General features: G+C 38.5%; 1 protein-coding gene across 3 annotated transcripts in view; it reads right to left on the reverse strand.

Annotated features, from left to right (window-relative positions):
* Positions 1–1,563: 1,563 nt before the first annotated feature.
* Positions 1,564–15,465, reverse strand: part of GABRB3 (gamma-aminobutyric acid type A receptor subunit beta3) — a 108,360-nt gene continuing 94,458 nt past the window's right edge. For all 3 annotated transcript variants that reach the window (XM_042867493.1, XM_042867492.1, XM_042867494.1), the window contains 2 exons: positions 12,333–12,577; positions 1,564–2,982 (listed from right to left, as the gene is read on the reverse strand). In XM_042867493.1, coding sequence (XP_042723427.1) covers positions 2,632–2,982; positions 12,333–12,577 — 596 coding nt within the window. In that variant the 3' untranslated portion in view covers positions 1,564–2,631. The remainder of the gene's footprint in view (positions 2,983–12,332; positions 12,578–15,465) is intronic.

Raw genomic sequence — 15,465 nt, forward strand, 5'->3', positions numbered from 1 at the left:
TAAAAGCTCTTTTATGGTTGTGAATGAGCCCTACCTGACCAGAGCATTTCTAGGAGCTGGAGCTCGAAGAAAGGGGAGAACAGTGACTAAAAACAGTGAGAGGGTGTGACCGCTCTCTTCTTGAATTCCATTTTTCAGAACAGTTGCTTAGGGCACTAACCAAAGGACTTGCTCAAAGATATTTCATTAGGGCAACTTTTCCAAAGCAGAGCCTACAGTTTTTATGTTTTATTAATATCGTATTTTTTGTGTAATTATATTTTGCTATTAAGGTAAGAGCTTGGGAGATATTATCAATGAATCTACAAAATGTGTATTTGGGAAGGTGCTAATTGTTTTATTACTTTGACAGTAAGGATGACAACATGCTCTACAATTCCTTCACAGTTGGAAGAAATATCAGACAGCTCATAATATGTTGCAGCCTACCAATGGAAGCTCATACTGAGGAGCTGCTCAAAAACAAGTTTTTGTACTCCAGCTTCATGGTTTCCTTCAAGGCTTCTCATGCCATACAGTTATTTGCAGTCGCAGTGCTTAAGAGCTGCAGGTACAGCCAGTTTGTGCTAGTGCCAAGGATGCAGCAGGGCTGCAGTGCAGTCCTGCAGGCGAGGGCAGGGCAATGGGGATCACACTGCGGCTCTACCTCAAGGCAGCTGAAGGAGCACATTGCTGTTCAGTGAGCAGCAGCCCCCATGATGAGACTGCAGCTCAGGCTTTGCAACCTGCCTATGCTGCAGTTCAGCCCAGAGCAAAGTTTCTCAGCTCAGTTGCAGAGTCAAGGGTGGAAAAAGCAACAGAGTGTACAATGGCAGCAGCACGAGTGCTCTACTCATAGGTAATCCAAATACCAGTGAGAACACTTGGCTCGTTAACAAAGCCAAGGCCTTCTCATCATCATTCCATCTTGGTGCTTTTATCCACGTTTTTTATCAACATGCATATCCACGTTTTTCTCCCATAGATATGTCCCTTGCTAACATTCAAAGCTCTCTCTTTGACATAATTTCCTATTGATTTCCCCAGGAATCCTGCATATGGAGTACAAGCATGGCCATGCCTAAATTCTTGTTTTAAATCTACTTATGCTACTGCACCTGTTGGTAGTTGCGAATGTACATGATAGAAACACTGCTTACAAAAAATATATCTTCTTTTCTTTAGAAAGGTTGCTCTGATAAGTAACAAATTAAGTTTACAGATCTGAAATAGGCATACCTTGGATGACTACAATCTACTAGACTGAAAACTGTTGTAAAACTGCTTAGGGAATGAATGTGAATGAAAACCAAAGTGCTTACATTTGCATGAAAGGTGAGTCTGAACACAGTCCTGAAACAAAACATACTTCTTGCTGTCTTTTGTGATCTCTGACTGCAGGACATGAGCTTCATAAATGTACTTATATATACTTTAAGTATATAAATAAAATATGAAAATACTCCATTACTGAATCAAAGTATCAGAAGTGCTCTATTTGCTCAGTTCTAAAGAATAAAAAGTTGTAACATCACAGAAACAAAAATATGACATAGCATGCAGTCACAATAGCAAGCACAGGAAAGAAAAACATTGAGAAAATATACTTATATGCATATTATGCAAATATATTTTACATTAACATACAATGTTATAAGAATGTTAAATAATGTGAATGCATATTTAAAAAAATGCTACAGCTAGGTGGTTTCATGTTGAAGTAGCAAATAACCTGAGACATCTTCTATGCTTTCACTGGAACAACAATCTTTAAATCTACAGCAGATGTAGAACACGTTGACAGTAGTTGAAATCTCAGCTACTTTACACTAAAAATGTGCTGTTCTCTTTCAAAATGACATGGCAGCTGGAACCAGTCCAAGGGGAGGAAAATGTGCTGCACATTTACAGTACTTACAAAAGATTCTTTTCACTGTTGACGGACATTTAAAATGCTTGTTTGAAATATTATGAACATGTATGCATCTCCAAAGACCTACAGCAACACTCCTATGATCAGCTTGCTTACTGCAGAATAGAAAGCAAGAGACCATTAAAAACAATGCCCATTAATGAGTGGGAAAAATGTGTTAGGTCATACAAAACCAAGAAATTTTAGCAAAGAGAAACAAGTTTGACTTGATGAAATTGTTGTTCATGGTTCTGCAATACAAATGACTTACTTTAAACTTACCAGTGTAACTCTATCACTTTATGATTAGTGTGCATGGCGGCATTTACAAACAATGTTACTAAATACTGACTTTATACACCATTACAGCTGTTTGAAAATTTCTATGACCATCAAAGTTTTGAAGTGATAATACACAACACTTACGTTCCCAAGGCTTGCTTTGGACGACACCTGCCTTTCAAATCAAAAAGTTCCTCGGAAGTGCATTCTATGTTACATTGTCCATAACCTCAGAATGAATGCGTACACGTATGTGTGCATACATATACTTTTGCTCTCCAGTGTGTGCTCGTATATACACACGATTCTTCGTTGTACGTATTCACACATACATGAGTATTCTCTACATTGTAAAAGTTCATATATATATATGTTTTTACATATAAATATATATAAACTCTGCAGGCAAGTAGTACTTCACTTGTTATAATTGAAGTCCTTTAAAAAAGTTCAGTCACTCAGTTAACATAGTATAGCCAGTAAATTAAGTTGAAAAGAGAAAATGTGAACGGAAACACCATTCTTGACCATCTGTCAATGGCATTCACATCTGTTAGATCAGGAATTTTTATCTTCAGTTGTGAAGACCTTCTTCGTAAATGGCCCCTCTTGCTGTGGGAGCCTGTTCTGTCTGATGAACGCCTTCCAAGGCTTTCGCGATGTGAGCTTTGTTTTCTGAACTGGATTCCTGAGTTGTCAAAGGATATCGTTGAATTTCTGGCATCCGTAACACTGGTTGTGACCTCGTTGCTTGCCACCTCGTTGTGAATTTCAAGAGATGTTAGCAGAATGTTTCCATGGGTGTCCACCTACAGGACAAAAGTGGAAATTTGCATTGTTTCAAAAGATTTTGATGTATTAACAGCAAAGTGTGTGTGCATTTACATCTCCAAAATCATATGTGTTTTAAGAAAGCAATATTCATTTTAAGCATAGGTAATATTAGAAAAAAAGATCAGAATATTCAGCTGCTTAAACTGAGACAGGTACTTAGACACGGTTACAAACAGGGATATCATACTACCAACTTTTAATAAGCATATTTGGCAAAAGCAACCATTTTCTTCTTCATTTAAATTAGCTTGCTTTAAAGGATGAAGTATTTCAGTGAAATCTCTGCACTGCTGGCAGTAGGAAGAGAAGGTAAAGGAGGGAATCTCTCTCTGCGAGAGCAGGAAATTAATTAAAACTAAAAAGCTATTTTTTCATAGGAGCACCTCTCCAGTGAAGAAAGGTTGAAGGAAGTGGCTTGTTTAGCTTGGAGAAGTGAAGGCTCCAGGGAGACCTCACTGGGGCCTCCCAGTGCTTGAAGGGAGAATATGAACAGGAGGGGGAACGGCTGTTTATGAGGGTGGATAGTGATAGGACAAGGGGCAATGGTCTTAAACTGAGACGTGGGAGGTTTAGATCAGATTTTAGAAGGAAGGTTTTCACACAGGGTGGTGACGCACTGGAACAGGTTGCCCAAGGAGACTGTGGATGCCCCATCCCTGGAGGCATTCAAGGCCAGGCTGGATGTGGCTCTGGGCAGCCTGGTCTGGTGGTTGGTGACCCTGCACATACAAGGGGGGGTTGAAACTAGATCATCATTGTGGTCCTTTTCAACCCATTTTATGATTCCATGATTCCATGATTCTATTCAGGATTTAGAAAAAAAGAAAAAAGTGCGGGTGAAAACACAATAAGCCCTATCCTGCTGAACTCCTTGTATACTGGATTCACACATTTTTTTTACAGCTTTTCTCTTAAACTTTTCTTTCCATATACATTTTCCTGATTTTGAAATGATGGCAACGCATAATTATACTTTTTTTCTACTTGGATAAGTAAGTGATCTTAAATAGGAATAACACTGCTAAACTGAGGAAACAAGTAGCACTCCTCCCTCTAGCCTCCGTTTGCAGCAGGAGGTGAGCACAATGCTGAGCACAGCTGAGGAACATGATGCCAATATAGGAAATGAGAAGAAGGTTCTGATCCTTTTTTGGCCTTAGTAAATTCTGGGCTTAATTTTGCAGCCCCCTCCAAGTAACAACAGAGTTGGGTGTAGCTCCCTCTGTCCAGAAAACTTCAATTTCCCAGGAGTAGAACTGACAGAAAGTCCTGAGAGATGCCATCTCAGGCAGTATTTGGTTGCTTCAGTGGTGGGCAGCGCAACCCTTTGTGCCCCATGCCCTGCATGCTGGAGGATAGGCAGAGAACAAAGCTGATGCAGGAGTCAGCTCCAATTTCCCACCAGCTTTTGGGAGAGGAAATAAACTGCTCACTATAACATAAATGTTCTGTCCTGGGTATTTTGAACTAGTTAACATCTGCATGACTGTTCAAATGAATGCAGTTTCCCTCCCAAGCTCAGAAGAAATTGTTACACATAGCATACACAGGATAATTTCCAGATCTATTTTCACAATTTATTCAACTACAATTCAGCCTGTGATTTTGTTCATTACTACCTTTTTCTAAATTGCCACCTGATTTAGCTACGTGAACTGTGTGGCACAGCTGAACATCTCATCCTGGAAGCATAAGTATAAAAGCAGCTGAGAAAACACAGTATGGTCATGACCTATTGAAGTTCATACAGCCATCTGATACCAGGTCAGCTGAAAGCTTTGTGTGATGCAGTAAAAGTATGCGTTTGCTATGTGTCTGTCCCTGTGCATTTAGCTTCTTAGAATCCTGTTCGATTTTTGGAAAATTGATATTTCTTTAATCAATTATAGATATACAGCTTATGTTTTCTTTGGGAAATGTATTTATAGTCATATTTACATACTAACAATACTTTGACAAGCTTCTTGCAGATGGAAAAAGAACACATAATACAAGGAACAACACATAGGAAAGAAGAAGAAAAAAATCCTAAGGTATCCAACACATCCTGCTGTTGTAGGCAACAGTGCATAATGCTGATGAGTGCCTATAAATAAAAATAAACAACGTGAAACAGAACCATGAGGTGCAGATGCCTCAGTGGTGATTAAGAATTTATTTTTCCCCTGGCAGAAACCTGCTGGGTAGAAAAGTATGAGCTTGAGGTTTGTAGAAATGAGTACATGCTATTGAGCAGGATCTGCAGCTGGGGAATATACACAGCTGTACAATACAACCATGGACACCATCACTGCTTAGAGTGGTTTCTGAAAGTCACTGATTCAGTTTGCATTGCATTGTTTGTTTGTTTTTTTCCCCAGTACAAATTATGATCAGGATTTGTAATAGCATTGTGCAAAATATCCCTATAATTTGTAACTTCTTTATAAAGCTTAAAATTACATCTCTCATCCAAGCCTCTACTAAGCACATATCATACCCTTTCCTATCTCCTCCCAGATTTTGAGAAATGTTACATAAAGTTCCTTCAACTTCCTCAAAATGCCCTAGCAAGGAGCATTTTACTGGGCCCTACTCTGGACGTGCTGCCTTCTCTTTGCAGTCTCTGTTTTCTTTTCTGTCTGCCACCTCCATATATGAAGACATTATCCAGTCCATAGGTACTTTGTCTTTCCATTGAGACCTGGACTGTTTTAAGTGAGGTGTCAGCTTGTACTCTGGAGGGTGTATCTCCAGGCTTCTCCTACACAAGGAAAGCATTAATTTGATTCCACTTATTTTATCACACTGCATAGCCTGTTTCACCTTATCTGCCAAGCCTGCATGCACCCCTAGTGGAATTTCTGTCTCTGATCTCCCAGTGATACTGACACTTTTCACTGTTAGTCACTGCATCTATAAATCAAACCAGAGAGGTGGTCAGGAAAGTAGCAACGTTGATGTAAAAGCTTTGTTTGAAAGCACACAGTTACACCCTACCAAGTTGCAGGACAACATATATTTTCTGAAAATGTCCAAAAACATTTGGAAACAGTTGTGAAGTGCATCTCTTTGTTAACAGACTGAGATTAGCAAGGAAATTAGCAATTTCAAGGAAGGAGCAAATGGAGAGGTTTGCAGAAACTGAAATTTGATATGCTTCAGACCTATTCCTGCAAACTGTATTGATTTCCTCTGAGGTTTTGGATAAACCTTCAAACTCTCAATAACGTTACAGCACTATATCCCAATACTTTGTGACAATCTTAAAGTGATCTTGCAAAGCAGGAACACGTAATATATGCAACACGTTAAAAAGTATTTGCACACAAACATGACTTCTGAATGATTTGAGTAATGATTTAAACGACTTTGACAAATGTACAGAAGCACTCTCAAGGAATGAAGAAGCACAGTGACAGGCTTATCCTCTGCAGGTTGACTCAGGTTTGTTTGAATATACATGTAAGGAAAAGTCCCACATGAGTGCACAAGAGTATGGTGCAGTGACTCAAAGAAAACTATTACTTTAGATACAGATATAGATTATGTAAAGCAGCTGAACTGATTACAGACAAGACTACACAAAACAAACAAGACCAACATCTTCAATGAAACCTCTGTTTTACTCCTTATGAGCCTTATAAGATTTTATGGCCTGTCATAGCATGTGCACTGGAAATTTTCCTCAAAGTGTTTTCTGAAAAAGCCAAGCTTTGTTCTTGAATATTGTTACAAAGTGGAGATGACAACATTTGGCCAATTTCTCTTGCTCCTTATGATCCTATTTTAACCTAAAGATTTCTCCTTCTTGTCCTCTCTGGAGTCCCTGGGTCTCCTGTGATCTCTTTTCTGCCTGAACCCACTCATTCTCCATTTCCCCATCTGCACTCTTGCATTCCCACCTCTTTCCTGACAAAACCCAGAGCTGGTTGTTCCCATTAAGTGTCTCCCAGTGAGCCCACAAAAGTAGACAAAAACAGCTGAGTGCCGAATCATTAATCAATTCCCTACTGAATAAGCATGGATCTAAATACGCAAAACTGATGCTCTTACTAAATTAAACACCATTCCTCCCACCTTTGAACAATTACAGCTCCTGCACCAGAAGGTGAATGGCACTCACATAACTCCATTTGGAAGCTGAGAAACATGAAATGCAGTGAGACATATCATACACTGAAAAACAGATTCATTTTTGTAGGTTCACCATGTGTTAACAGTGTAGCAGTAGGCCTCTTCACCCATGTAACCAGTGACAGGATGAGAGTTAATGGCCTCAAGCTGCATCAGGAAAGGTTCAGGATGGATATTAAGAAAAATTTCTTCTCAGAAAGAGCAGTGATGCAGTGGCACAGACTGCCCAGGGAGGTGATGCAGTCACCGTCCCTGGAGGTATTCAAAAACCGTGTGGATGTGGCACTGAGGGATGTGGTCAGTGGGCATGGTGGGGATAGACTGATGGTTGGACTGGGTGATCTGAGAGGTCTTTTCCAATCTTAATGATTCTACGGTTCTAAGATTAAACTAAACATATTACATGGCAAATTAAGAAAATCCAAAAATTCTAACAGCCATATATCATCACACAAGAATGAAGTAACTGAAGTTAAAAGAGGAAAATTAGCAGACGGCTCACAAAGAAACCATGGTCTTACTCTTACTCTTGCATGAACTCTGCTTCGCTAATAGGCTCAACTAGGACAGTACATCGTAGATTTGAAACTTCTTTCATACCTGGAAACTTCACCACTTAGTTCTCACCTCTAGTCAACAACATACTGGCTTGTTTAGATAACGTTTTTAAATAGATGAATGAAAAGAGCTGCTATTAAATACCTTCCTCTAATTAAGATTCTTGGAAAACTTCATTTTTCATGTCACTTTGAAAACACTTGACTAGGGTCAGGAAAGTACAAAACAGCTTGATTTACTGTGAGACAGTGTCTGAATTACTTTGGGTTCATTTAGTTCTCTGTTTAATATTCCATAAATTTTAAGGAGTACTTTACTCCTTCTGTTCCTCCTCATAAGTCTTTCACACTACTACACAAAAATAAACAGTGGAAGCATTTTGCTTAAACCCCATAGGTACATTTAGGAGTTCATCAATCCCAAATTTTTAAATACCATGTAAATATTTTTCATTATATGAAGTAATATAAATGCAAATAGCAGGTTTAAATAACAGGAGGAAAAGCTGTCTCTTTATTAGCCTCGAGTTATTTTACATCAAAATTACTATTCAATAACATTATCCCACAAAATAGATCTCCTCTTAAAACTATAAAATAAAAATTACTCTTGGTAGTAATTGTAATCTAGCTATCTGACTGTCACCTGGTCTGCCTGGTGAAAGCACAAGGGGTACACTACAGCTTTCAACTTCTTTAGTTATGTCTGAATGACTTTCTAACATGTCAGAGACCAGAGACCTTGAGTACTATCTGTGCTTCAAGCAACACTGATTGACTACACTATGCCTGAGACATTTTAAAAATAATTTAAACTGCAAGCACAATAAAAATGATATTGTTGAGTATTCTCACTGAGTCTAAAAGTTGATAACTTACTACTTTAATAAAATTGCTTATATTGATTAAGTGGATCAAAATAAATGAAAGAGACAGTTAAGTTTCTGTTGATGTAGCAGATGAAACTAGGATAGCCAGCAGAAATGGGAAGATGGAAAGATCTTGAAAATAAAAGAAAGTGTGAAGAATAAGGAAAGTTAGAAACTTGCACCCCAATATCACTGATAATCAAGTAAGGATGGAGTTTGACAGTCATCCTTGTTGTATTTGAACTAAGTTTGTACACACATGATCCCTCAGTGCACAATGAATGTCATAAACACTACAGAACTAGGGCTCTTCTCACAGGAACTGTGTTTCCCACCCTTGAGAGATATTTTTCAAAACTTGGCACCTACTCATCACACTCACACTTCAGAAATATCCCACTCTTCAAAACAGTACCAAAAAAAAAAAAAAAAAAAAAAAAAATCCAGAAAAGATGAAGATGCACAGGAGAATACTGCCAGTTTTGCTATTCTCATATTTCCCAATTTAGACCGAGTGATAATTCTACCACAGGAGCCAAGACACTCATTCTAAGAAGAAAATCCCACTTGTGAGAACAGTTGCTACCATTCATGATGCTTTAAAAGCAATAAGTAGATGTAAAGTGGCCTCCATCCTCAGTAGTGGCTGGTGGGCAGCGTTGCCTTGGCCAACAATCAGAGTCTGAACTGGAAACCTCTGGAGCTAAAAAGCCATGCAGCAACTGCTGGCTAGAAGAGCCTTTTTACAAAGGGTTTTGTATTATTTTGTTCAAAGGAAGCTATTCCCATATGTCTGAGAGCCACAGGGGGTTGAAGCTTGAATGAGCTTGTGTGATAGCTACCCTCCTGATTGATACCCCGAGGCTGAACTTTTGGTCCCACCAAACTGAAAACATAAATTGCCACAGCATGAGCTAAGAAGAAGTATTTTTAGCAGGGGACTGTAACAAATCATAACCTCTATGGATTGGCCCAGAAGGAGCAATGTCCAAAACACATGCTCATCAGCTGATTATGCCAGTGGCCTCTATCACAAGAGAGAACAAAAAGTGAGAACTGGATTGCCTTAGAGCTATCTCATGCTGATTTAGTTGTAAATTAGGCTGTATCTGAGCCTTATTTAAAATAAACAATTTATGTAGTAAAACTGAAAATGCAGACAGCTACAAATGAAGCCAGAACCTGCCAACAGAAACAAGAGAAACAGAATTGATCCATAACAATAGTGATCAATTTTCAAAGGAAAACAGGCTGCCTGTTTTTATAGGCCACCTAGTCTTTGCAGTCAATTTTTCCACAAACAGAAGACTTTAATTTAGGCACTGATACCATAGGAACTTTTATGAAAAATCAAGACCCTGTTCTTCCTAGAGCTTGTTCTTATATATGAACCAATTCATTGAGGTTTCCAAAAAAAAGTTTTCAGAAGTCTACTACTACTTTCATTTGTTTATTTCTGTGTTTGTTTGTTTGTCTGTTTTTTCCCAGGTGCCCTGAGCTAGGACTCTAAATCAATGAATTGTGACAAAAGGTGCTGACAGTTGAGCCCTTCCCGGGACACCCAGCCCAGCCATAAAGCAAGAAGCAAGTGCCAAGTAGCCATTATTTCCATCACATTCGCCAATTCTCAAGACTCACTGAATTTGAAGTTTGAACTCAATGCCTCTTCAGTGCACCTTGAAGAGTCTGCAAAGCTTTCAGGTAGTCTTCCTTGGCAAACTCCAGCATGACCACCTGTCTTGCCTGCATTGTTGGATGCCTATACAGCATAGTATACAGTGGGCATAATCCTGAACTATGGAAGGTGTTTTCCTGCTTCAGGGTTGTGATCTCTGACAATCCTGGTAATCTTTGTTCGATATATATTTTCCCTGAGCTGCACATCCCGAAAGCAATGGGATTTCTGGTCTGCTCTGAGCAATCTTTTCTGCCTTGGATTTGCTAGTGTTTTATCAAATGAGAAATTAAGAGAAGACATTCTACATTTGCTGAATATGCATTTTCCATCTATTTCATGTTCAAAAGGATGACTTCTGATCAGACCTATTTAATGTAATTTCCGGTCATACACTGGCACTACTTCTCTTAAGACACCGAATCCAGCAACTGCAGTAAAGCTCTGTTGACTTCACCAGCTGAATCTGACCACACTTCATTATTCATCATATAGCAAATATTCACAGACAGTATGAAGTAGAAGTATACAGATTTCCCTTTCACATCTGGTATTCCAAGTGACAAAGTAGCATACTGTTCTTTCAGTTCTGTCATGCTGCTCATGTCTTATGTTCAGTTCATGCTTGGCCAATATTAAACCAGCAGAAAAGTCAGAACAGTGCACAGTATTTGCTTAGGATGGTCCAGAAAGAAAAGAAAAGGTCCTAAGTTAAAAGTGAGATAGAAAGGTTGATGCATAAGGTATAACCAGGTCTGGTATACAAAAATGATGCAATGTGGGTATTAATAAAACCCCTTTTCACTCATTAAGGACCTTAGACTACTTCTGACAATACAGACTAATTGAACTCTTTATTGAAGAACAGTCAGGCATTAGATGGCATTGAGTAACTAATGAATTCTATAAATCATTTAAACGGATGAGATTCACAAGATGATTTTCATTGGGAAAACAGAACCTTAGGGCGTACATCTGCATTACCTGCTTGCAGCTAAAATCTTCTCTATTGCTTTCAGTTGTGATATTCTCTTTTTCTTCTATTTGCTTTCTTATGATTATCACTACTTATTTTTCCAGAAAAGGGAATTCAATCTTCCTGCTAGCTTAGTCCTAGGCAATGCTGCCAACTGTGATGAGATCTTGGTTCCATAATAGAATAGACAAAAATGAATTTATTGCTTCAAGAACTATTTCACGTATATGAATGCCAATAATTATGTGGAGTTCTGCATTACAGTTATTATGGCAGACAGGATCACCAGAATAATAAAATACAGCTTGAAATGACTTTATGATACCAATGTTTAATAAACAGGTAGTATTTTTGTCACAGCGAGCTCTTCTAATCTATAGCTAATAGAAAAAATAAACTGCAGTCTTACTCAACTGAACTGAACGAAAAAGCCTCATTGGGAGCATTTTAGCCAAAATAATATGTTCTGTTGAAACTGACATAGTTTGCTAATATCATATAGCGTTGGATAGCTTGACTTTTTATTTCAAATGAGCAAAAGGTATATTTTTTGCACAAAGTAATACCTAAGGGAAGGAAATAAGGTGGAGTGTAATCAGCACTGACCATAGCAATACTATGATTCAGAAAGCCATCTGAAAGTTTCTCTGGGAAGCATAATTTTCTGCTGGCCTTTGCTAGCAGTAGATGATCATGCCACACACACAGCATTTCAGCTCTGCTCACCAATTAGTTAGCATGAGCAGAACTAATCATGTATCTCCCATTCTAAATGCATCTGCTTGAAAGGAAGTGAGAAAAAGTATGCTCAGATGCCAGATTCCCTTTCACGAATACAAATTAAACTGTATTTGATTTAAGCATATAAGGACTTTTGTAGGTCTTGGCCTTTAGTTTCAAGCTAGCTGCAGTGGTATTGTTTTCTTCTTACAGTTTCTTGTCATACAGATCATACTCACTTAGATTTCTGCATGCTTAAATATTTTCCTTTTTATAGGTAATTGAATTGCTGAAGTTTGACCGCAAAAAGGGGATGTGGTTGGTGATGTTTTTACACAGATTTTTTTTGTTTATTCCATAGAGTTAGCATCTGTAATAAAAGAAAGAAGAGACTATGTATAAAGAATCCTACCCGGCTGCCTTCGAACCTTGAGCGATCGTTGTTTGCCTTTGCTGTTTTTTCCGCAAGTTTCTTCTGCCTTTGAGGGCCTTTTCCAAAGAAAATGTAGTTGACAAAGGCATATTCAAGTAAGGCCAAGAAGACGAATACAAAGCAGCCCATAAGATACATGTCAATGGCTTTAACATAGGGAATTTTAGGCAAAGTCTCTCGCAGATGTGTGTTGATTGTTGTCATAGTCAGCACAGTTGTAATTCCTAGACAAAGAAATAAAAGAGCACACGTTTTACATATCCTAAGTGGATAATGCTTAAATTTTGTTTTCCTTTTTGGCAAATTTCCCTTGTCAGTGCAAAGTAGCTTAAAAATTTGTGAAAGCAGTCTCTCAGGTGACAACACTACAAATAAAAACAAAATTAAAGCTTGATGCATTACTCTTCTGTTACAACATTTCCTTCTACAGCTAGGGGAAATAATCAACAAGGGTCCCTGTCGCCACCACAGTGAATTAATATAGCTTCAGAAAAGGCACAGTAGCTGTACTGAGAATATCTCTGGGATGAAAAAATTGACCTGCAACAGGAGGGAAACATTCTGCAAAACACTAAAATGTGTGCTCTTCCAGCTCTGCATTAGCCACAAACACCACAGAGACAATTTTTTAAAGCAATAACGGAACTATTTAGGGATCTGGATAGACAAAACCATGTGAACAAATTAAGGCAGAGGGACTGTAAAGACATTTCTCATCCAGAATTGAATTTCTAAGAGTTATCAGTTGGTTGAAGTTAGCCCTGTAGGGTCCCTCTGGAGTAGACAGAGAGAGAAAGGGACCGCCCTAGAGCAGTTCATCCCATTTACTTTAGACACCTATTTCAGTATCAGACAATGTAGTCGGCTCATGAAGAGGAATTTGAGAGCCCTAGTTTAGATCAGTAGTCTAATTTCTACATGGCTAGACAGAAGTGAGATGAGCAGTGAGAGACAGACAGGTACGTAGATTTCAGGAAAGAAAAAGCCAAGAAGGGAAAGAAGCATTTTTATAGTGATCTACTGAACATAAATGAAGTACCTAGAAGATCTATTAGGGATGTCAAATCCTCATTTATTTGAGGATGGACATAGCACCCGAAATATATTACCAGAGCACTGTTTTGAAAGCCTGGTAAGAACAGCAAATTTATTGTTCGTCTGCTCAAATTCACAAGAAATTGCAGGTTCTGTATCTGGAAATCTTATGGGAATCAAAAATCACAGAAGGCTGAAAACACTGATTTTTGGAATAAGTCTACATTGGTAAAAGAGGCAAACCATTTTAATAGGTCCCCCTCCTTTACTATTTTTTTCCTGATTTTATATTTATTCCTTTAGTTTGTAAGTAGTCAATAAAATGCTGGCAGAACAAAAATAAACAACAACAAAGATACTGGCGTATTACAAACCACAGTTTCTTTTACCAGAAGAGACAGAAATAAAGACAAATATAAACAAGACAAATATAATTCAAAATCAAGCTGTTGGTGTTAGCAGTGTTACCCCAAGGAATTGCAGTAACCTATGAGGTTCTATAACAGATATTTTTTATATTTAGTAGGTTAGCATCATGCACGTTTTCCTCTAAACTGTGAAAAAAGTTTGTTTTGATATCAGATATTTTGTTGCTTGAAATGCAGCAGATAAAGGGAGCTTACAAGCAGGAGGAAGACTGACTTACTATGTGGTCCAATAATGACAGAACAAAGAGGTCAAGTTTTAGGTTAAAAGGGAAGAGATTTAGTTTAGATATTATGACAAAATTTTTCACTCAGAGGGTGGTGAGGCACTGACAAAGGCTGCCCAGTGAGGTTGTGGATGCTTCATACCTGAAAGTGTTTAAGACCAGGCTGGATGGGGGCTTTGAGCAACCTGGTCTAGTGGTATGTGTCCCTGCCCACAGCAGGCGATTGGAACTGGATAGGTATTGAGGTCCCTTCCAACCCAAACCACTCTATGATTCTATAATTGATTCTGTGATATGCAGCCCAGGCTTATTTAAAAATTGTATTGTGTGTAACACACCTAACTCACAGTAAAATGAAGACAGCATCTAATACACTGGGATTATTTTAAAAGAAATTTTACCAAGGTCTGTGGAAAACCTCACTGCCAGCACATGGAATGGGTGAGAGATAGTGCAAACACTATCACATATTTGCAGCCCAAAGGGATTGCTCTAGCATGAACTACCTTCTTCCCTTGTAGGATTACATGCAATTGCTTCCCATAAGGATTCTGAAAATTACCTAAGATAAAACTGGATCTTACATCAGAAATCCCACAAATTCCTCGTTTAGTATACTCGTGACCTTGCACTGTCCTCTCTCAAATGTTTACCAAAGCCTTGATCAACAAGCAACTCAGAAGCACACACAGATGCGTAATTAATACCCTCATTTTTAGTGTCTCTTCCCAGCTGTTGTCTAGATTGCAGAAATAATTCCTTAACCACCACATGGAGAGTTGTAGAAGCTCTTTGAGAGAGCCAGAAGATCAAGCACACTGAATGGAAGGGTGGTCACCACTAATTTAAAGGAAATACATCTCCTGGGATAACATCCTGGCACCCTGCAGGCAATACCAATGATCATGAAGGATCAAAATCCCCCTTCTGAAGATCAATAATTTACTTTAAAACACAGCTGGAGGAGGAGCAGCTGAAACTCACCTACTCAAACAAGACAATCATGTGATCTTTGTCACATCTCCTTTTGATCTCTCCTGACAATCTCCTTTGTCAAGAGAGAACTCTAAAATTACTTTGACTTCATTCAGAGGAATTAATTCAGGAACTTCTAAAGCTAAGTAGCAACAACTCAGAGTTTTGAGCAGCAGTGCCCCAGATTTGATGCTTTTGAATATAGCTCTTGAGATTAGCCTGGGATCAGCCTCTATTTGCAGTGTCTATTGCCCACAGTCTGTGGAATGAACTACTCTTTCTTCTGTGCCTGGATTTCTTTGTTGAGGAAACTTTTTGGTTCAGCACAGAACCAAGTTACATATGTCCAAAGGTGCAAACACTGCCTTCAAACTTCAATATAATTTCTTCTCAGTTTCAAGCTCATAGAAGTGGCTACACAAAAGAGCAAAGGATTAGGCCCATGGTACT

Source organism: Lagopus leucura, unplaced genomic scaffold (assembly GCF_019238085.1).
Source record: "Lagopus leucura isolate 7727_CA_CO unplaced genomic scaffold, USGS_WTPT01 Super-Scaffold_100001, whole genome shotgun sequence".
NCBI classification, from domain to species: Eukaryota; Metazoa; Chordata; class Aves; order Galliformes; family Phasianidae; genus Lagopus; species Lagopus leucura.